General features: G+C 47.0%; 2 protein-coding genes across 2 annotated transcripts; one reads left to right on the forward strand and one right to left on the reverse strand.

Moving 5' to 3' along the window:
• Window positions 1–210: 210 nt before the first annotated feature.
• LOC119365834 (ERI1 exoribonuclease 2-like) lies at window positions 211–1,422 on the reverse strand. Its single transcript, XM_037631485.1, has one exon. The coding sequence runs from the start codon at window positions 1,285–1,287 to the stop codon at window positions 412–414; it is 876 nt and encodes a 291-aa protein (XP_037487382.1). The 5' UTR covers window positions 1,288–1,422; the 3' UTR covers window positions 211–411.
• A 519-nt stretch (window positions 1,423–1,941) lies between these two features.
• LOC119365832 (anthocyanidin reductase ((2S)-flavan-3-ol-forming)-like) lies at window positions 1,942–4,113 on the forward strand. Its single transcript, XM_037631484.1, has 6 exons — window positions 1,942–2,158; window positions 2,372–2,538; window positions 2,971–3,171; window positions 3,256–3,415; window positions 3,549–3,765; window positions 3,855–4,113. Exons 1-6 carry the CDS (start codon window positions 2,035–2,037, stop codon window positions 4,000–4,002), a joined length of 1,017 nt encoding a protein of 338 aa, XP_037487381.1. The 5' UTR covers window positions 1,942–2,034; the 3' UTR covers window positions 4,003–4,113.
• The last annotated feature ends 17,575 nt before the right edge of the window (window positions 4,114–21,688 follow it).

The raw sequence follows: 21,688 nt of genomic DNA on the forward strand, positions 1-21,688 counted from the left end.
TTTCGCTGGCACTTGACGAGACGTCAAGTTTCGCAAGTTTCTTCTCACTGACGAGTGCAAGCTTGCATGATACCATGCAAAAGTTTGCCGAGCTCCCGATAAAATGAACTCGGCAAAATATCAGAAGTCGGCCCAAAACTAGATTGTAGTAGTGGAACATGCAATTTTCTACCATGGTTTCGAAAACGAATCATTTCAAGCAAAACAGAGTATACTCAAACATGTATAGAATTTGAAGTTCATGACAAAATCAAATACACCACGCAATAGGATTCAAGTTGTTAAGAAAACCAAGCTCAAAAGAGTGTTGTCAACACTGTGTTGACAAGAGAAATCAAAGAGCTGGAGTGATACTCGCACATATAATTTATAGCGTATTCTCCAAATCCAAACCCATGGATTGAGTAGCAATTAATCTGCCCACGTGAAGTAGGAGCACGCTGCTCCCATGGACGGCGTCCAGTTACCGCAACCGTAGAAGCATCTCCCCTGCATCGGCCCCGGCACGGCCACCACGCCACCTCTGCTCGCCACCCCGCAGTAGCAGTAGCACGCCGCGGCGGCGCCACCGTATGGAGTTACAGTTACCTGAGGCGATGGGGTCGAGGTCGTGATGCTGAGCTGGACGCCGCGCCGCATCAGCTCCACGAGAAGCCGCGCCGTGTTACGAGCGTCGTCGAGGCCGCAGTGCGCGCGGCCCTCCCACTGGAGCCCCGCCGCTTCGACGGCCGACCGCAGAGCAGCCCACCGACCTCCGCCCATCGCCGCGGCGAAGGGGATCTTGAGGTTGATCCAGTGGTTGAAGCAGGGCGGCTTGGCGAGGTCTTTGAAGCGGCACTCCATCTCCAGCATGGTGCGGAGGTCCCAGTCCCCCCACGTGACGACGGCGAAGCAGCCGCCGCTCCTGGCCCACGCCGAGTCCTGCAGCCACGCGGCGTGCAGGCGGAGCGCCTCGGCCAGCTGCACGCCGCCGTCGACGTCCGCCTGCCGGATGCCGGTGAGGTCCCTGCAGAAGTCGGTCAGCGCGGGGTGGTGCTGCGGGCGCACGTAGGTGCGGAACTCGGCGGAGTCGAGGTCGCCGGTGGCGCCGTCGACGAGCACGGAGGGGAACTCGATGATCTCCTGCGGGTAGATCTGCGCGCCTTTCTCGCACGTCGCCTCGAAGTCTAGAACCACGAAGTAGTCAAACGCCTGGCGCTGGGGCTGCCGCGCCGTTCTGACCATGCTGCTGCCCGCCTCCGGAGACGGGGACGGCACGCCGGAGCTGCTGGAGGTGAACATGGACATGATCCTCTGCGATGGGAAAGCGCGTGGTCAACGTCAAGAGGATGTACTACTCAGGAAGCTAGCAGCGGGTTGAGTTTACTATAGGCACGATAAGTAATGGGCTAATAAGAAAACCTTCATTCTCTACTGATTTATTTGAATAATTAGCAGAACAACGACTAAGCAAACCACCTTTTTAGGAAGCAAACCACACCTTTATCATAGAGAAGTAGACACCTCACAACCGAGACAAGTTGCACTGAACGATAGCTCAGATCTGCAAATAAAATAAAATATGTTATCATTACTACGTACTATCGTTTATTACTCTCTCCATTCCTAAATATAAGTTTTTTAAAGATTTCAACATAAACTACTTACGGATGTACTCCCTCCGTTCCGAAATATAAGTCTTTTTAGAGATTCCAACAAGTGACTACATATGAAGCAAAATGAGTGAATCTACGCTCTAAATATGTCTACATACATCCGTATGTTATAGTCCATTTTAAATGTCTAAAAAAACTTATATTTAAAAATGGAGCGACTATATTGATATATTATAAAATGTAGATTCACTCATTTTGCTCCGTATGTTGTTCATATTAAAATCTGTAAAAGAACTCATATTTAGAAACGAACGGAGTACTATGCAGCACGTGTCACTGTCAACGTGCCAAGCTGCCAACAACCGACCATACGAGAGGAACGACCTCACAACCTTTGTGCTTGAAGCGAGGTGAGCGAGGGGATCATCCGTGCCCAGCGATGTCGGCCGGCGAGATGCGGAAGACGGCGTGCGTCACCGGAGGGAGCGGCTACATAGCTTCAGCGCTCGTCAAGACGCTGCTGGAGAAGGGGTACGCCGTCAAGACGACGGTCAGAGACCCCGGTTGGCTTCTTGTTTCCTCATTTCTAGTTCTTTCTTGTCTGTACTTGAGAAAAACTTCTCTTCAGAGGTTGATCTGAAATCCTATGTTCTTCCTAGTTTTGTCTATATTCATTATGATTTGCTTGGTTAAGTCAGGCAGGAAAGCTTGCCAAGGCTCTGAAAACAAGCTTAGCTTTGATCTCAGTTCTAAGATATTCTGTAATCTATGAGCAGAGGACACGGAGAAGAATTCCCACCTCAAGGACTTGCAAGCACTTGGCCCCTTGGAGATCATCCGTGCCCGGCTGGATGAAGAAGGCAGCTTCGACGACGCAGTTTCCGGCTGCGACTACGCCTTCCTAGTCGCTGCGCCCATGGACTTCGGGTCAGCAGACCCTGAGGTAAACAACTGTCTTCCGGCTCCAGCGCCGGAGCAAGCTTCGTTTTCATTTGCATGCATGAATGTTCTTCCGGCATCTGATGATGATGGAGTTGTGGGGAATCGGAAACAATTTGGCATTTAAGTTGTCAGAGCCATCACTCACTCCCTGACAAATTATTCTCAGTCATGGGGAAGATCATGTTGACATTTCAGCATTTGGCATCACAATTATGCTACTCCCTCTAATCGTACAAAATCAGCGACAATTAATATGAATTCAAGGGACTAGTTTATTTCCTCTTCAGTTCTTGTTCGGTTAATCCCCTCATCAGCAAATTTAAGAGGATTGGAGAATATTTTCACTTGCAAGGGATTTAATCCCCTCAATCCCTTCAATCCCAACCAAATCGAACAAGCTCGCGCCTTTAACTTGCTTCGTGTTCGGCTGCAGAGGGATATGATCGACGCAGCCGTGCAAGGAACACTCAACGTGATGAGGTCGTGCGTGAGAGCCGGAACGGTGAAGCGGGTGATCCTGACGTCGTCGGATTCTGCGGTCTCCATGAGGCCGCTGCCGGAAGATGTTCATGTGCTCGACGAGGGCTCCTGGTCCGACGTCGAGTACCTCAGGGCCAACAAACCAGAAACATGGGTACATAAATCCTTTGTGTTCAGTATCTCGGGCCCGGACATTTCATAAACGTTGGTATTGGTTCGGTGTATATTGGCATCCCAGGCGTACGCAGTGTCGAAGGTGCTTGCTGAGAAGGCGGCGACCAAATTCGCGGAGGAGAACGGCATCGGCCTTGTCACCATGTTGCCGGTGTTCATCTTGGGCGCGGCGCCGGTCTCCAAACCCACATCAAGCGTCCCTGTCACCCTCTCCCTGTTGACCGGTGAGAGAGGCTAGGATTTCTCTATGTTCTTTTCATTTTATTTTACAGCAAGTAAGCTCTGTTTTCTGTCCCGTGTTCTTCTGACCGGTGTTGTCACACGCATGGTTGTCTGCCTGTCCTATCCATTTTTCAGGCGACGAGGCACAGATGGATATCATGATAGGCATGCAGTCGACCACGGACTGCGTGCCCATAAGCCACATCGACGACCTCTGTCATGCCGAGGTGTTCATCGCCGAGAATGAGTCCTCCTCGGGAAGATACCTGTGCTGCAGTCACAACACCACTGTCTTGCAACTCGCTCGTCTCATGGCGGAGAAGTACCCACAATACAATATGAAACCTGAACGGTATGCTAATCCTCTGGCTGAAGAACTACCCGATACACGTGCATGTTTTTTTTGGTAGGTTTAACAACATCCAGGTATGCCTTTTGCAGATTTGATGGGTCCCCAGAGAAGCCGAGAGTGTGTGTGTCGTCTGAGAAGCTCATCGGGGAAGGGTTTGTGTTCAAGTACGATGATCTAGGTGAGATCCTTGATGACCTTGTCGAGTACGGCAGAACCACCGGGATTCTGCCCTATTGATGTGTGTGTCAGTAGTTCATTGATATGTGATCAGAGCAAAATAATGTCATCTCAAATAAGCAGAAACTCACACCAGGCTCATTTAATTATCGATCTTTCTCTTTCCTCCCTCGCATTTATCCATTGAGAATCGCTTCATTTTCCTAGCCCCGACCGTAGTGGGCATGGATCCGGCTTGCCTGCTCCCTTCCCATTCTTCCATCCGTGCTCCCACTTCATCCTGCGGCTGTCTTTTTTCCTTTCCTTTTTCTTATCTAATCATCTCCCCCCCCTGATTTTAAGTGGGTGGGGCCGGGCCTTATTTTGCTCCAATCAAAACAAGCCACGTACGCAGGAGCACGGATGGGCACACGCCGGGGGAGCAGGCAAGTCTCGTCCAGTGGGCATGGGAGTAGAGCTCGGGTCGCACATGTAAATAGTAGATTTTGGTTTGTTGTTGTCATAAGAGCAGGTGAGTGGTATCTAGTGACCATCTTTTTCTCCTCCAGATGCCTTTTTGCTACCTCTGCGGTAGAAGGGGAGTTCAAGGTCGGGCGGGCTTTGGTTGCTTCAGATCTACTTCCTCCGTTCCAAATTACTCGCCGTTAAAATGGATGTATCTAGAATTAAAATACATCTAGATATATCCATACGTGCGACAAGTAATTCGGAACGGAGGGAGTAGAGCTTAGAGGGCCATGACGCTCGCTATGTTGATTCTTGCCTTCCGCCGAGCTTTCATTGTTTGGCCTTCACATGGATGACATATTAATTTTTGTATACATCCGTGCACTGTTTTTGGGGTCTTTGGGCTGTTGGTACGTTGATGGGCAAGACCCTGGACTTCGACCTCATTAGTTTGCAACAACATGGGGTGGTTCGTATTCTTGTGGCTATGATGAACACTCAGATTTTGGCAAAGGACAAGGATGATGTCGGGTCGTTCGTTGCAAGGGATATGATGGTTAAGCTTAAGGGCAATGCATTTAGGTTCAGGAGAGAACCAGCAGGTTATCTTCCGGATCCAGACTTTGTACCATTCATTTGGAGACGCAAGGGTGATGATACTAACGATGATGGCGGTGTGAAGGAGAAGGACGATGACATGGACACCTCGGATAACTCTGGAAACCCATCCAACCAACCTTCGTCTAGTGCTGCTCCTACAAATGACAGTCATGCAAACGTGGTCTCTCGTGGTGCTTCGGGAGGCAGTTCTATGATTTTGGCAGTGACCCCGTTTAACTCCTCGCTGCAGACACCAAGGGGCATGGAGATCGCCACAGTACTTCGAGCTAATTCCACGTTGCGTGGTTGTCTTGAACTATCTCCACGGATGCATCAACAGGAGTCCTCGTTGCATGTCGCTCCGCGTACTCCAACCGCGTTGCAGCCGTCGTCGCCTACACAGTTGGTTGCATCCCAGGCCGCTTGCGCGTTGGTACAGGCTACCGGCGGCCTGGTGGAGCGATCGCTCACGTCTCCGGAGCGACTACAGGCGGACGCTCAGATGGAGGCCACCCGACCCTCGGCTCTGGAGGAACCGGCCTTGGGTGTGCAGCCGCGGGCTACCGCACCGGTGGCTCATATGGTGGTGATCCACCACCCAGCTCAGGAGGATCCGGCTTCGAGGCTACACCCACGGGTGGCCATCGACATGCCGGCCGCACTGGTTGCTCACGGGCTAGGACCAGTTGGCTTGCCTTTGGATGTGCAGCAACGTGTCGCTACGCCACTAGCCTAGTTGCTCGAGCCGGCGGTAGACGCTGTCGGGGAGGGGGTTGCGACTCCACCACCATCCCCTCCTTCGGCAGCAGAGTCGGTGCCATGACCACCGCTGGGGGAGACACCTACACGCCAAAGCTGTCGGCACACGGTTGCCAACAACGGTACTATGGACACAGATGAGGACTCCTTGGCCAAGGCTATGCGGCGTAAAGCAGTGCAGAACCTTGACAACCAAGGTATTACGTCATCACCCAAATCCTTTTTAGCCTTTTCCAATACAACCATCGTTTCTAAGTTGAATAATGTGTGTTAGTCTAGGAAAGAATGAGAAGGATATTTCTATTTTGACTAACGCTTTGAAACATTTGGAATATGACAGATTAAAAGTTACTTCACGTGTTTCTAGCATGTCTTATGCCTGCCATACTAGTGAGGAGGAGCTGCATGCCACATCAGATGGTCAGCTACTCTCCTATTTAGTAGGAACGGTTTCGGATGTGGGCCTAGATGAACTCGGGCTTAGCTCATTGATCGAGTTTACAACATCTGGACGTAAATCAAAGACAACACATTTGAAAAAGGATAGTAAGTCCCATAATAGGGCGAAATGTTCTAAATCTCCTATTGTTTCCTCATGAATGGAATGTTTTTTAATAGCATATGTCTTCATGACTTGGCTAATAAACATTTATTCATTCATTGTGGAATGTAATAGAGAATACAATTTAATTTGTTTTGGCTATCTCTCAGACGAGGAGACGTGATTTCTCAGTAAGTCTACTTAACCATCTTTCTGGCGAGATAGACTTCACTTGGGTTTCACGACCACCTAGAGGTCATTCTGAGGGCATTTTATTTGGCATAAATACAGGGACTATGGATGCGTTGGCTAGTTCAGATGGTGAGTTTCATGTTAAACTCCATATTCCCAACAAAGCTGACAACTTTACATGGACCCTCATCGTCGTGTATGGGGCAGCCCAGGATGAGTTCAAGGCCGATTTTCTCCATGAATTGGTTAATGGTGAAAAATAATCCCTACCCCATTCTTATAGGTGGGGATTTCAATTGTCTTAGATTTTCAAATGATAAAAGTTGCGGTAGGTTTGGTAATCATTGGCCTTTCCTTTTCAACGCTGTGATCGACAGTCTAGATTTGCGAGAGGTTTCCATGATTGGAAAACAATTCGCTTGGGCGATCAGTCTTCCGAAACCAACATATAAGAAACTAGACCATGTTTTAATGGATATCGACTGGGAATCTAAATTTCCTATGGTGTCTGTTCGTGCTCTACCTTGTATTGAGGCCATATCAGACCACACACCCATTCTCCTAACTACTGGTTTGCCACGACCACAACATAGATGCAAGTTCAAGTTCGAACTTGGATGGTTGCTTCGGGATGGTTTCCATGGCATGGTCAAGTAGGTGTGGGACAAACCGGTGTCCGAACATACCCCAATTCACAAATGGAATAACAAAATGCGTGCATTACACAAATTCCTTGGTGAGGAGAAGCTTCGTCTTTCATCTATCATTGATGAATTAGAAGCTTTGGCAGAGGTTAGACCTCTATCTGAGCATGAAATCGAGATCAAGAGTCATTCGAATGCACAGATACCAAGCATGCTGCGTGTGGAGGAACTCAAATGGTACCAACATAGTAACTCTCAATTTATCCTGAAAGGCGATTCAAATACTAGATATTTCCATGGAGTCGCCAACAGCAGACACCGGAAGAAAATTATTCATTTCCTGCAATAGGATGAGGGCATGATTGAGGGGCTTGAGCAACTTAAATCTTATATCACTAATTATTATAAAAATTTGTTCAGATCCCCAGAGGAAGGAAATTTCTCATTGGTTGAGTCCCGAACAGATGACATCCCCCAGGTCTCTGATGAGGAAAACAGCCTTCTAACGGCCCCATACTCCGAGGAGGAAGTTAGAAAGGAGGTTTTCCTAATGGAGCACAGCAAAGCCCTGGGTCCGGATGGTTTTCCCACTGAGTTCTATCCGAACTTCTGAGAAGTCATCAAGCCGGATCTCCTAGTTTTGTTTAGCGACCTACATGCTGGCCATCTAGAATTGTTTCGCTTAACTTCGGCGAGATTATTTTATTACCTAAGGTTAATAAGGCTGAAAGGATACACCAATATAGACCTATTTTCCTCCTTAGTGTTAGTTTTTAAATATGCACGAAGGTTGCGACTATTAGACTAAATTCGGTTGCTGAACATGTGGTTCGTCCTTCATAGACTGCTTTTATGCAAGGAAGAAACATCCTAGATGGAGTTGTTATCCTTCATGAAATAGACCATGAATTATATCGGAAAAAGTTGAATGGGGTGGTACTCAAAATAGACATTGAAAAAGCTTATTACGAAGTCAAATGGTCATTTCCTCAATAGACTCTCAGAATGAAAGGATTTTCTGTAGAGTGGCGTGCTATAATCCATAGCTTCATTTCTGGAGGTAATGTTGTCATTAAGGTCAATGATGATGTTGGACACTATTTCGAAACAAAGAAGGGACTGCGGCAAGGTGACTTGATATCGCCCATGCTATTCAATATAGTGGCAGATATGCTAGCGGTCATGATTGAGCGTGCCAAGGTTGATGGCCAAATTAATGGGGTAGTAAGTCATCTAGTTGATGGTGGTCTCTCTATACTTTAATATGCCGACGATACGATTCTCTTCATGGATCATGATCTCGAGAAAGCGAGAAATCTGAAATTAATTTTATCAACATTCGAGCAACTCTCGGGTCTAAATATCAACTTTCATAAAAGTTAATTGTTTTGTTTTGGCATGGCTCAAGATGAGGCCCACCTGTACGCTAAACTGTTTGGATGTGGGTTGGGCCAGTTTCCGACCACATATTTGGGGATGCCGATACATTATCGGAGACACACAAATGTTGAATGGAACTACGTCGAGGAGAGGCTACAAAAAAGACTTAGCAGTTGAAAAGGTAAACTATTGTCTCTGGGTGAAAGATTGGTCCTCATAAACTCAATACTAAGTAACATGGTACTATATATGATTTCCTTCTTTCAGTTGCTGAAAGAAGTTTTACATAGATTGGATTGTTTCCTATCAAGATTCTTTTGGCAAGGAGATAGCAAGTGAAAGAAATATTGACTTGCTAAATGGAGTGTGGTTTGCCGTCCCAAAGACCAAGGCGGGTTGGGCATTCATGATCTTGAGGTTAAGAATAGGGCCCTCCTCGGCAAATGGTTGTTTAAATTACTGACGGAAGATGGTGTATGGCAAACCATCCTGAGGAGGAAATATGTGGGTTCCAAGGAGGTATCCCAAGTACACTGGAAGCCTGGGGATTCTCACTTGTGGGCGGGTCTAGTGGCTACGAAGAAATATTTCTTCTCCTATGGATCCTTCTCGATTAAGGTTGTTCATAAATTAGATTCTAGGAGGACAAGTTGCTAGGAAATACCACACTCCAGAACAGTAATGAAATTATTTCCCCCAAATGTGACATCAGAAAAGATTTAATTGGACTCAGACAGCAATCATGGTACATCCTGCTCCAATGGTTGTCCACGGTGCAATTTGTCACATGGGTCTGATGTATTTCGATGGAACCTACATGACAATGGACAATTCCCAGTGGATTCTTTGTATAGAGCGTTAATCCAGTCTGAGTTGCCAGTTGATAATAATAAGAAGATCTAGAAGATGAAGATACCTCTTAAGAATAAAATATTTGCATGGTATCTTCATCGCGGAGTCATTCTTACTAAAGATAACCTTATCAAGAGGAATTGGCATGAAAGTCCACAATGTGTTTTTTGTCATCATGATGAGGCAATAAAACATTTATTATTCAAATGCAAATTGACTTGGTCTATATGGACAGTCATCCAGATAGCCTTCTGACTTGTATCCTTCTTATAGTGTTGCTAATGTATTTGGTAACTGGTTACATGAGATTGATCACAGGTTTAGAACCCTTCTTAGAGTGGGAGCCCTTGCCGTTATTTGGTCGCTTTGGCTATGTAGAAATGATAATATTTTTCATGATAAAATTATTTATCTAATGTGTTTGGGTTATCTACAGATGTGCCGGGACTCTTTGTTTTTTATCCTCTCTACAACACGTTTTTTTAGAAAAGGAGGAGGACCCCCAGCCTGTGCATCTGGACGATGCATGCAGCCATTTTATCATTTATTCACACAAGACCTTACGAAGTCATACAATAGTAAGGCTAAAGCCACTATCTAGGCAACATCTATCGCTACTCATATCCAATTGATGAAGGGATGCTGATAGTCTGGGCATATCAAACATACCTCGCAGCCAAACCTAACATCTAAGACCTGAGGTCCCAACCAGGACGCCTGCCGGGTATGGGGCAGCCACCAGTCCGGCGTACTCCTCAACCAGGATGCCTGCCGGGTATGAGGCTGCCGCATCCACCTGCCACCAATCCATCTTCAGTGCCGTACTGTTGCATCTACCTTGCCCGGTCTAGCTGCCGTCAGCGCCAAACAACGGCACCATCCTGCGCTCGTCCATCATCACACGGCCACCGGCGAGACCCCGATGCTCCATGCCGCTAAGACCCACCGATGTTGACGTGTCAGCTGCCACGCCGCTCCTCCATCGCGAACACCACCTACTGCCATTGGTCCCTGTTGGGGAACGCAGTAATTTCAAAAAAAATTCCTACGCACACGCAAGATCATGGTGATGGCATAGCAACGAGAGGGGAGAGTGTTGTCCACGTACCCTCGTAGACCGTAAGCAGAAGCGTTAGCACAACGCGGTTGATGTAGTCGTACGTCTTCATGATCCGACCGATCCAAGCACCGAACGTACGGCACCTCCGAGTTCAGCACACGTTCAGCTCGATGACGATCCCCGGGCTCCGATCCAGCAAAGCTTCGGGGATGAGTTCCGTCAGCACGACGGCGTGGTGACGATGATGATGTTCTACCGGCGCACGGCTTCGCCTAAGCTTCGCGACGATATGACCGAGGTGGAATATGGTGGAGGGGGGCACCGCACACGGCTAAGGAACGATCCGTAGATCAACTTGTGTGTCTATGGGTGCCCCCCCGCCCCCGTATATAAAGGAGCTAGGGGGGAGGAGGCGGCCGGCCAAGGAGGGCGCGCCAAGGGGGGAGTCCTACTCCCACCGGGAGTAGGACTCCCTTCTTTCCTAGTTGGAATAGGAGAAGGGGGGAAAGAGGAGGAAGAGGGGAAGGAAAAGGGGGGGCGCCGCCCCCCTTCCCTTGTCCTATTCGGACTAGGAAGGGGAGGGGCGCACGGCTCCCTCCTGCCTCCTTCCCTCTTCTCCCTCGAGGCCCATGTAGGCCCAATAACCCCCCGGGGGGGTTCCGGTAACCTCCCGGTGCTCCGGTAAAATGCCGATTTCACCCGGAACGATTCCGATGTCCAAATATAGGCTTCCAATATATCAATCTTTATGTCTCGACCATTTCAAGACTCCTCGTTACGTTCGTGATCACATCCGGGACTCCGAACAAACTTCGGTACATCAAAACTTATAAACTCATAATAAAACTGTCATCGTAACGTTAAGCGTGCGGACCCTACGGGTTCGAGAACAATGTAGACATGACCTAGAACTATTCTCGGTCAATAACCAATAGCGGAACCTGGATGCCCATATTGGTTCCTACATATTCTACGAAGATCTTTATCGGTCAAACCGCATAACAACATACGTTGTTCCCTTTGTCATCGGTATGTTACTTGCCCGAGATTTGATCGTCGGTATCCAATACCTAGTTAAATCTCGTTACTGGCAAGTCTCTTTACTTGTTCCGTAATGCATCATTCCGTAACCAACTCATTTGGTCACATTGCTTGCAAGGCTTATAAAGATGTGCATTACCGAGAGGGCCCAGAGATACCTCTCCGACAATCGGAGTGACAAAACCTAATCTCAAAATATGCCAACTCAACATGTACCTTCGGAGACACCTGTAGTACTCCTTTATAATCACCCAGTTACGTTGTGATGTTTGGTAGTACCCAAAGTGTTCCTCCAGTAAACGGGAGTTGCATAATTCTCATAGTTACAGGAACGTGTATAAGTCATGAAGAAAGCAATAGCAACATACTAAACGATCAAGTGCTAGGCTAACAGAATGGGTCATGTCAATCACATCATTCTCCTAATGATGTGATCCCATTAATCAAATGACAACTCTTTTGTCCATGGCTAGGAAACATAACCATCTTTGATAAACGAGCTAGTCAAGTAGAGACATACTAGTGACACTATGTTTGTCTATGTATTCACACATGTATTATGTTTCCGGTTAATACAATTCTAGCATGAATAATAAACATTTATCATGAAATAAGGAAATAAATAATAACTTTATTATTGCCTCTAGGGCATATTTCCTTCAGTCTCCCACTTGCACTAGAGTCAATAATCTAGTTCACATCACTATGTGATTTAACACCAATATTCACATCTGCATGTGATTAATACCCATAGTTCACATCATCATGTGATCAACACCCAAAGGGTTTACTAGAGTCAATAATTTAGTTCACATCGCTATGTGATTAACACCCAAAAGAGTACTAAGGTATGATCATGTTTTGCTCGTGAGAGAAGCTTAGTCAACGGGTCTGTCATATTCAGAGCCGTATGTATTTCGCAAATATTCTATGTCCACAATGCTCTGCACGGAGCTACTCTAGCTAATTGCTCCCACTTTCAATATGTATCCAGATTGAGACTTAGAGTCATCTGGATTTGTGTAAAAGCTTGCATCATTGTAACTTTTACGACGGGCTCTTTTATCACCTCCATAATCGAGAAACGTCTCCTTAGTCCTCACTAAGGATATTCTTGACCCATGTACAGTGATCTACTTATTAGATCAAAATTGTATTCCTTTGCCATAACACAGAGCAAGGTATACAATAGGTCTGGTTCACAGCATAGCATACTTTATAGAACCTATGACTAAGGCATAGGGAATGACTTTTCATTCTCTTTCTATTTTCTGCCATAGTCGGGTTTTGAGTCTTACTCAACTTCACACCTTGCAACACAGGCAAGAACTCCTTCTTTGACTATTCCATTTTGAACTATTTCAAAAGTTTATCAAGGTATGTACTCATTGAAAAATCTTATCAAGCGTCTTGATCTATCTATATAGATCTTGATGCTCAATGTGTAAGCAGCTTCACCGAGGTCTTTCTTTGAAGAACTCTTATTCAAGTATCCTTTCATGCTATCCAGAATTTCCATATCATTTCCAATTAACAATATGTCATCCACATATAATATTAGAAATGCTACAGAGCTCCCACTCACTTTCTTGTAAATACAGGTTTCTTCAAAAATCTGTATAAAACCATATGCTTTGATCAACTCATCAAAGAGTATATTCCAACTCCGAGATGCTTGCACTAGTCCATTGATGGATTGCTGGAGCTTGCACACTTTGTTAGCATCTTTAGGATTGACAAAAACTTTCTGGTTGCATCATATACAACTCTTCTTTAATAAATCCATTAAGGAATGCAGTTTTGACATCTATTTGCCAGATTTCGTAAAATGTGGCAATTGCTAACATGATTCAGACAGACTTAAGCTTTGATACGAGTGAGAAAATCTCATCGTATTCAACACCTTGAACTTGTTGAAAACATTTCGCAACAAGTCGAGCTTAGTAGATAGTAACACTACTATCAATGTCTGTCTTCCTCTTGAAGATCCATTTATTTAACATGGCTTGCTGATCATCGAGAAAGTCAATCAAAGTCCATACTTTGTTCTCATACATGGATCATATCTCAGATTTTATGGCCTCAAGCCATTTCGTGGAATCTGGCTCATCATCGCTTCCTCATAGTTCGTAGGTTCATCATGGTCTAGTAACATGATTTCCAGAACAGGATTACCATACCACTCTGGTGCGGATCTTACTCTGGAAGACCTACGAGGTTCTGTAGTAACTTAATTTGAAGTTTCATGATCATCATCATTAACTTCCTCACTAATTGGTGTAGTAGTCACAGGAACAGATTTCTGTGATGAACTACTTTCCAATAAGGGAGCAGGTACAGTTACCTCATCAAGTTCTACTTTCCTCCCACTCACTTCTTTCGAGAGAAACTCCTTCTCTAGAAAGGATCCATTCTTAGCAACAAATCTTGCTTTCGGATCTGTAATAGAAGGTGTACCCAATAGTTACCTTTGGGTATTCCATGAAGATGCACTTCTTCGATTTGGGTTCGAGCTTATCAGGTGAAAACTTTTTCACATAAGCTTCACAACTCCAAACTTTAAGAAACGACAGCTTAGGTTTACTATTAAACCATAGTTCATACGGTGTCGTCTCAACGGATTTAGATGGTGCCCTATTAAACGTGAATGCAGCTGTCTCTAATGCATAACCCCAAAACGATAGTGGTAAACCGATAAGAGACATCATAGATTGCACTATATCCAATAAAGCACTGTTATGACGTTCGGACACACCATTAAGCTGTGGTGTTCCAGGTGGCATGAATTTGTGAAACTATTCCACATTGTTTTAATTGAAGACCAAACTCGTAACTCAAATATTTGTCTCCGTGATCAAATTGCAGAAACTTTATTTTCTTGTTACGATAATTCTCTACTTCACTCTGAAATTCTTTGAACTTTTCAAATGTTTCAGACTTGTGCTTCATTAAGTAGATATACCCATATCTGCTCAAATCATCTGTGAAGGTCAGAAAATAATGATACTTGCCACGAGCATCAACACTCATTGGATCGCATACATCGATATGTATTATTTCCAATAAGTCAGTAGCTCGTTCCATTGTTCCGGAGAACGGAGTTTTAGTCATCTTGCCCAATAGGCACGGTTCGCAAGCATCAAATGATTCATAACCAAGTGATTCCGAAAATCCATCTTTATGGAGTTTCTTCATGCGGTTTACACCGATATGACCCAAACGGCAGTGCCACAAATAAGTTGCACTATCATTATTAACTTTGCATCTTTTGGTTTCAACATTATGAATATGTGTATCACTATGATCGAGATCCAACAAACTATTTTCATTGGGTGTATAACCATCGAAGGTTTTATTCATGTAAACAGAACAACAATTATTCTCTGACTTTAAATGAATACCGTATTGCAATAAACATGATCAAATCATATTTATGCTCAACGCAAACACCAAATAACATTTATTTAGGTTTAACACTAATCCCGAAAGTATAGGGAGTGTGCGATGATGATCATATCAATCTTGGAACCACTTCCAACACACATCGCCACTTCACCCTCAACTAGTTTCTGTTTATTCTGTAACTCCTGTCTCGAGTTACTAATCTTAGCAACCGAACAAGTATCAAATACTCAGGAGCTACTATAAACACTAGTAAGGTACACATCAATAACCTGTATATCAAATATACCCTTGTTCACTTTGCCATCCTTCTTATCCACCAAATATTCAGGGCATTTCCGCTTCTAGTGACCATTTCCTTTGCAGTATAATCACTTAGTTTCAGGCTTTGGTCCAGCTTTCGGCTTCTTCATGGGAGTGACAACTTGCTTGCCATTCTACTTGAAGTTCCCTTTTCTTTCCCTTTGCCCTTTTCTTGAAACTAGTGATCTTGTCAACCATCAACACTTGATGCTCTTTCTTGATTTCTACCTTCGTTGATTTCAACATCACAAAGAGCTTGGGAATCGTATTCGTCATCCCTTGCATACTATAGTTCATCACGAAGTTCTACTAACTTGGTGATGGTGACTAGAGAATTCTGTCAATCACTATCTTATCTGGAAGATTAACTCCCACTTGATTCAAGCGATTGTAATACCCAGACAATCTGAGCACTTGCTCACTAGTTGAGCGATTCTCCTCCATCTTTTAGCTTTGTTGGAGACTTCATATCTCTCAACTCGGGTATTTGCTTGAAATATTAACTTCAACTCCTGGAACATCTCATATGGTCCATGACGTTCAAAACGTCTTTGAAGTCCCGATTCTAAGCCATTAAGCATGGTGCACTTAAACTATCAAGTAGTCATCATATTGAGCTAGCCAAACGTTCATAACGTCTGCATTTGCTCCTGCAATAGGTCTGTCACCTAGCGGTGCATTAAGGACATAATTCTTCTGTGTAGCAATGAGGATAAACCTCAGATCACGGATCCAATCCGCATCATTGCTACTAACATCTTTCAACACAATTTTTCTCTAGGAACATATCAAAATAAACATATGAAAGCAACAATGCGAGCTATTGATCTACAACATAATTTGCAAAATACTACGAGGACTAAGTTCATGATAAATTAAAGTTCAATTAATCATATTTCTTAAGAACTCCCACTTAGATAGACATCTCTCTAGTCATCTAAGTAATCACGTGATCCAAATCAACTAAACCATGTCCGATCATCACGTGAGATGGAGTAGTTTCAATGGTGAACATCATTATGTTGATCATATCTACTATATGATTCACGCTCGACCTTTCGGTCTCCGTGTTCCGAGGCCATATCTGTATATGCTAGGCTCGTCAAGTTTAACCCGAGTATTCCGCGTGTGCAACTGTTTTGCACCCGTTGTATTTGAACGTAGAGCCTATCACACCCGATCATCACGTGGTGTCTCAGCACGAAGAACTTTCGCAACGGTGCATACTCAGGGAGAACACTTCTTGATAATTAGTGAGAGATCATCTTAAAATGCTACCGTCAATCAAAGCAAGATAAGATGCATAAAGGATAAACATCACATGCAATCAATATAAGTGATATGATATGGCCATCATCATCTTGTGCTTGTGATCTCCATCTTCGAAGCACCGTTATGATCACCATCGTCACCGGCGCGACACCTTGATCTTCATCGTAGCATCGTTGTCGTTACGCCATCTATTGCTTCTACGACTATCGCTACCGCTTAGAGATAACGTAAAGCAATTACAGGGCGTTTGCATTTCATACAATAAAGCGACAACCATATGGCTCCTGCCTGTTGCCGATAACTTCGGTTACAAAACATGATCATCTCATACAATAAAATATAGCATCACGTCTTGACCATATCACATCACAACATGCCCTGCAAAAACAAGTTAGACGTCCTCTACTTTGTTGTTGCAAATTTTACGTGGCTGCTACGGGCTTTAGCAAGAACCGTTCTTACCTACGCATAAAAACCACAACGATAGTTCGTCAAGTTGGTGCTGTTTTAACCTTCGCAAGGACCGGGCGTAGCCACACTCGATTCAGCTAAAGTGAGAGAGACAGACACCCGCCAGCCACCTTTAAGCACGAGTGCTCGCAACGGTGAAACCAGTCTCGCGTAAGCGTACGCGTAATGTCGGTCCGGGCCGCTTCATCTCACAATACCGCTAAACCAAAGTATGACATGCTGGTAAGCAATATGACTTGTATCGCCCATAACTCACTTGTGTTCTACTCGTGCATATAACATAAACGCATAAAACCTAGGCTCGGATGCCACTGTTGGGGAACACAGTAATTTCAAGAAAAATTCCTACGCACACGCAAGATCATGGTGATGGCATAGCAACGAGAGGGGAGAGTGTTGTCCACGTACCCTCGTAGACCGTAAGCGGAAGCGTTAGCACAACGCGGTTGATGTAGTCGTACGTCTTCACGATCCGACCGATCCAAGAACCGAACGTACGGCACCTCCGAGTTCAGCACACATTCAGCTCGATGACGATCCCCGGGCTCCGATCCAGCAAAGCTTCGGGGATGAGTTCCGTCAGCACGACGGCGTGGTGACGATAATGATGTTCTACCGGCGCAGGGCTTCGCCTAAGCTTCGCGACGATATGACCAGGTGGAATATGGTGGAGGGGGGCACCGCACACGGCTAAGGAACGATCCGTAGATCAACTTGTGTGTCTATTGGTGCCCCCCCGCCCCCGTATATAAAGGAGCCAGGGGGGAGGAGGCGGCCGGCCAAGGAGGGCGCGCCAAGGGGGGAGTCCTACTCCCACCCGGAGTAGGACTCCCTTCTTTCCTAGTTGGAATAGGAGAAGGGGGGAAAGAGGAGGAAGAGGGGAAGGAAAAGGGGGGACGCCGCCCCCCTTCCCTTGTCCTATTCGGACTAGGAAGGGGAGGGGCGTGCAGCCCCCTCCTTCCTCCTTCCCTCTTCTCCCTCGAGGCCCATGTAGGCCCAATAACCCCTCGGGGGGGTTCCGGTAACCTCCCGGTGCTCCGGTAAAATGCCGATTTCACCCGGAACGATTCCGATGTCCAAATATAGGCTTCCAATATATCAATCTTTATGTCTCGACCATTTCAAGACTCCTCATTATGTCCGTGATCACATCCGGGACTCCGAACAAACTTTGGTACATCAAAACTTATAAACTCATAATAAAACTGTCATCATAACGTTAAGCGTGCGGACCCTATGGGTTCGAGAACAATGTAGACATGACCTAGAACTATTCTCGGTCAATAACCAATAGCGGAACCTGGATGCCCATATTGGTTCCTACATATTCTACGAAGATCTTTATTGGTCAAACCGCATAACAACATACGTTGTTCCCTTTGTCATCGGTATGTTACTTGCCCGAGATTTGATCGTCGGTATCCAATACCTAGTTCAATCTCGTTACTGGCAAGTCTCTTTACTCGTTACGTAATGCATCATTCCGTAACTAACTCATTTGGTCACATTGCTTGCAAGGCTTATAAAGATGTGCATTACCGAGAGGGCCCAGAGATACCTCTCCGACAATCGGAGTGACAAAACCTAATCTTGAAATACGCCAACTCAACATGTACATTCGGAGACACCTGTAGTACTCCTTTATAATCACCCAGTTACATTGTGACGTTTGGTAGTACCCAAAGTGTTCCTCCGGTAAACGGGAGTTGCATAATTCTCATAGTTACAGGAACATGTATAAGTCATGAAGAAAGCAATAGCAACATACTAAACGATCAAGTGCTAAGCTAACGGAATGGGTCATGTCAATCACATCATTCTCCTAATGATGTGATCCCATTAATCAAATGACAACTCTTTTGTTCATGGCTAGGAAACATAACCATCTTTGATAAACGAGCTAGTCAAGTAGAGGCATACTAGTGACACTATGTTTGTCTATGTATTCACACATGTATTATGTTTCCGGTTAATACAATTCTAGCATGAATAATAAACATTTATCATGAAATAAGGAAATAAATAATAACTTTATTATTGCCTCTAGGGCATATTTCCTTCAGTCCCATCCCCTCCGCCTGCAGTTCCTCTAACTGAGCACCCAAATTCCCCAAGCGGCGCCTCCAAGAAGGGTACGACACATGCAGTGCCGCCGCCGCCCAATCTAAGGAGATTTTAGGATTTCACCCGGCCATGAGGTCGGGGTAAAGGGCAGGGACCTCGACGGCGCCTGCAAGTAGGAGAACGGCGACCCTGGTCGTCTCCACCTCGGAATGAACGAGTCATCCAGACTTTCCTCCAGTCCGATGTCACCTCTACCAGTCCCCCGAATGCACCGGGGCCGACGACCGCGATCGTGAGCCACCAAGTGCACCGGGAGAAGGCCTGCAGCGCGGAGGAGATCCACCGGCAACTCACCGCCCACGCGGTCAAGATGTCGTCCATCCACCCCCTGCGAACGTCCATCCTCTCTACAACATGTGGAGAATCGAGACCTATTTACAGAGGTGTGTACACGCTTGAAGGATACGGCGATGGATACTTTTACCCAACATTGTGGCAGCATGATCTTAGGATTGGTCCACCTCCGCTTTAGGCGTTATACGGACTCTACATGTTTCTTTGTATTCCACCTTCTATTTTTCGTTTGTACGAGAGAACTTTGTTTGGCTTTGTGCATTTTAGTTATACAGAGACCGACTGTAATGCTTAAACCTTTTAAGTAATAAAGTGTCCCTTTTTGAAAAACTTTGTTGTGGCTGAGTGTCGCTTGTTATGTTTTGTATCCTCTTAATGCTTTAATTTTGAGTCAATTAAATTCATTCTCTATCGCGAAAAGCAATACTGTAGTTGCCGCGGCCTTCCTCTTCCTCTCGCTCAGCAGCACCTCCCTCCGCTCACTCTCTGACACAGCAAAGAAGAAGAAGGAGGAAGAAGAAAGACGCAAGTATACAAGTGTTTTTTTGCCGGAGCACGAACTCCGCTCGCCGCACCAACGGTGTCCTTTCTCGAGCTCAGACTCGATCTGGCGATTTACAACGGTGGAGGGAGCTGGCCTTTTATCCCCAGCACGCACGGACGCGCCGCACCACGCTCCCACTGTGCGCACCCCCACATCCACGCTCCCAGTCCCGCGTATCCGCCGCGCATGCACGCAGACGCCGCAGGCCGGGTCAAGCGCCCCGACGTGGTCACCACTCCGTTTTTATCGCCTACACACAACGGCCCACGCGCTCGAACGCAAGGACACACACGCACGTACACCTGGTCACGCACACACGCGACCCAGGCTGCCACGGCCGAGCCCGACGCGTTTACCGCCGAGCATGCACGCGCACCGCGACCCGGGCTCTTCCACGGCTTATTCCCAACACACTCCCCCCTATGCCGTGAACTAGAGTAGGCCGTCGTCCTCGACGCCGGCGGCGTCCGCCAGCAGCGCGCGCTCCGTCGTCAGCTCCCTCCGCAACTTGGGGCAGTACCTCTTGAAGTCGCCGCGTACGCCGCACTTGTAGCAGCGTCCACGGCGGTTCCCGCCGCTGCCCGACGCCACGCTCTTGCCTTCGTCGTCGTCCCGAGCACCGCCGTGTCGACGCTCCCGCGCTTCCCACTGCGCCGCCGTGTACATGAGCTGCCCATCAGCACGCCCGACGTCCGCCTGTCCGCGCCGTCGCAGACGCTCGTCAAAGGTCTTGAGGCGTCCTAGTGCATCGTCGAACAGCAGCGTCTCCAGGTCGCAGAACTGCTCCATCCCGGCAACCACCGCATACAGGCGATCGGGGACACAGTCCAGCAGCTTCTTCACCATTGCGGCATCCTCCAGCGTCGATCCGAGCCCTGCAAAACTCGCCGCCAATGCCACTGATCTTCCCCGCGAACGCGTCCAGCGACTTGTCGCTCGCCATGCGCATGAGCTCAAACTCCCCCCGGAGCATGCCGAGCCGCACCGCGCGCACGCGGTCCGCGCCCAAGAACCTGGCCTTCAAGCTCGCCCACACCTCTGCTGCCGTCTTCTTTGATGCCACCTACAGAAGCAGGTCTTCCGCGAGCGCGCCGAGCAGGTACGCCCTGGCCGGCTTGTCCTTCTTGGCGATCACGGCCGCCGCCGCGTACTCCGGGACGAGCACCGCCTCCCACAGCCCGGCCGCGTCGAGGTTCGCCTCGACCTTGATGGCCCACGCAGTGTAGTTGTCGCCGGTGAGCAGCGGCACCGCCTGCGGCAACGATCCGCTCGCACCGCCGCCGTAGGGAACGATCGACATCGCCGGCGCGCCCTGGCCTGAACGCGGCTCTGATGCCAATTGTAGTTGCCGCAGCCTTCCTCTTCCTCTCGCTCAGCAGCACCTCCCTCCGCTCACTCTCTGACACAACAAAGAAGAAGGAGGAAGAAGAAGAAAGACGCAAGTACACAAGTGTTTTTTTGCCGGAGCACGAACTCCGCCCACCGCACCAACGGCGTCGTTGTTTTTTTCTCGAGCTCAGACTCGATCTGGCGATTTACAACGGTGGAGGGAGCTGGCCTTTTATTGCCGAAAAAGGGTTTCCCCCCGCTTTGTATACAAAGCAACCAACCGAATCATACAGGGATAGGTGCTGGGGCGGAAGCAGCACAGTCACGGCCAAAAGAAACAACAGAGAAAGAGCAAAAGAAACAAATGCCGACAACGGCGGATCAACAAAAACGAAGAAGCCTCGCGATCGCTGCGCCCACCGGGCTCATCCACTAGGCTCCAAGACTGCGAAGCGCCGGCACCAATCAACACCTCCAAGAAGGATCGCGAC

Source organism: Triticum dicoccoides, chromosome 2B, assembly GCF_002162155.2.
Source record: "Triticum dicoccoides isolate Atlit2015 ecotype Zavitan chromosome 2B, WEW_v2.0, whole genome shotgun sequence".
NCBI lineage: Eukaryota > Viridiplantae > Streptophyta > Magnoliopsida > Poales > Poaceae > Triticum > Triticum dicoccoides.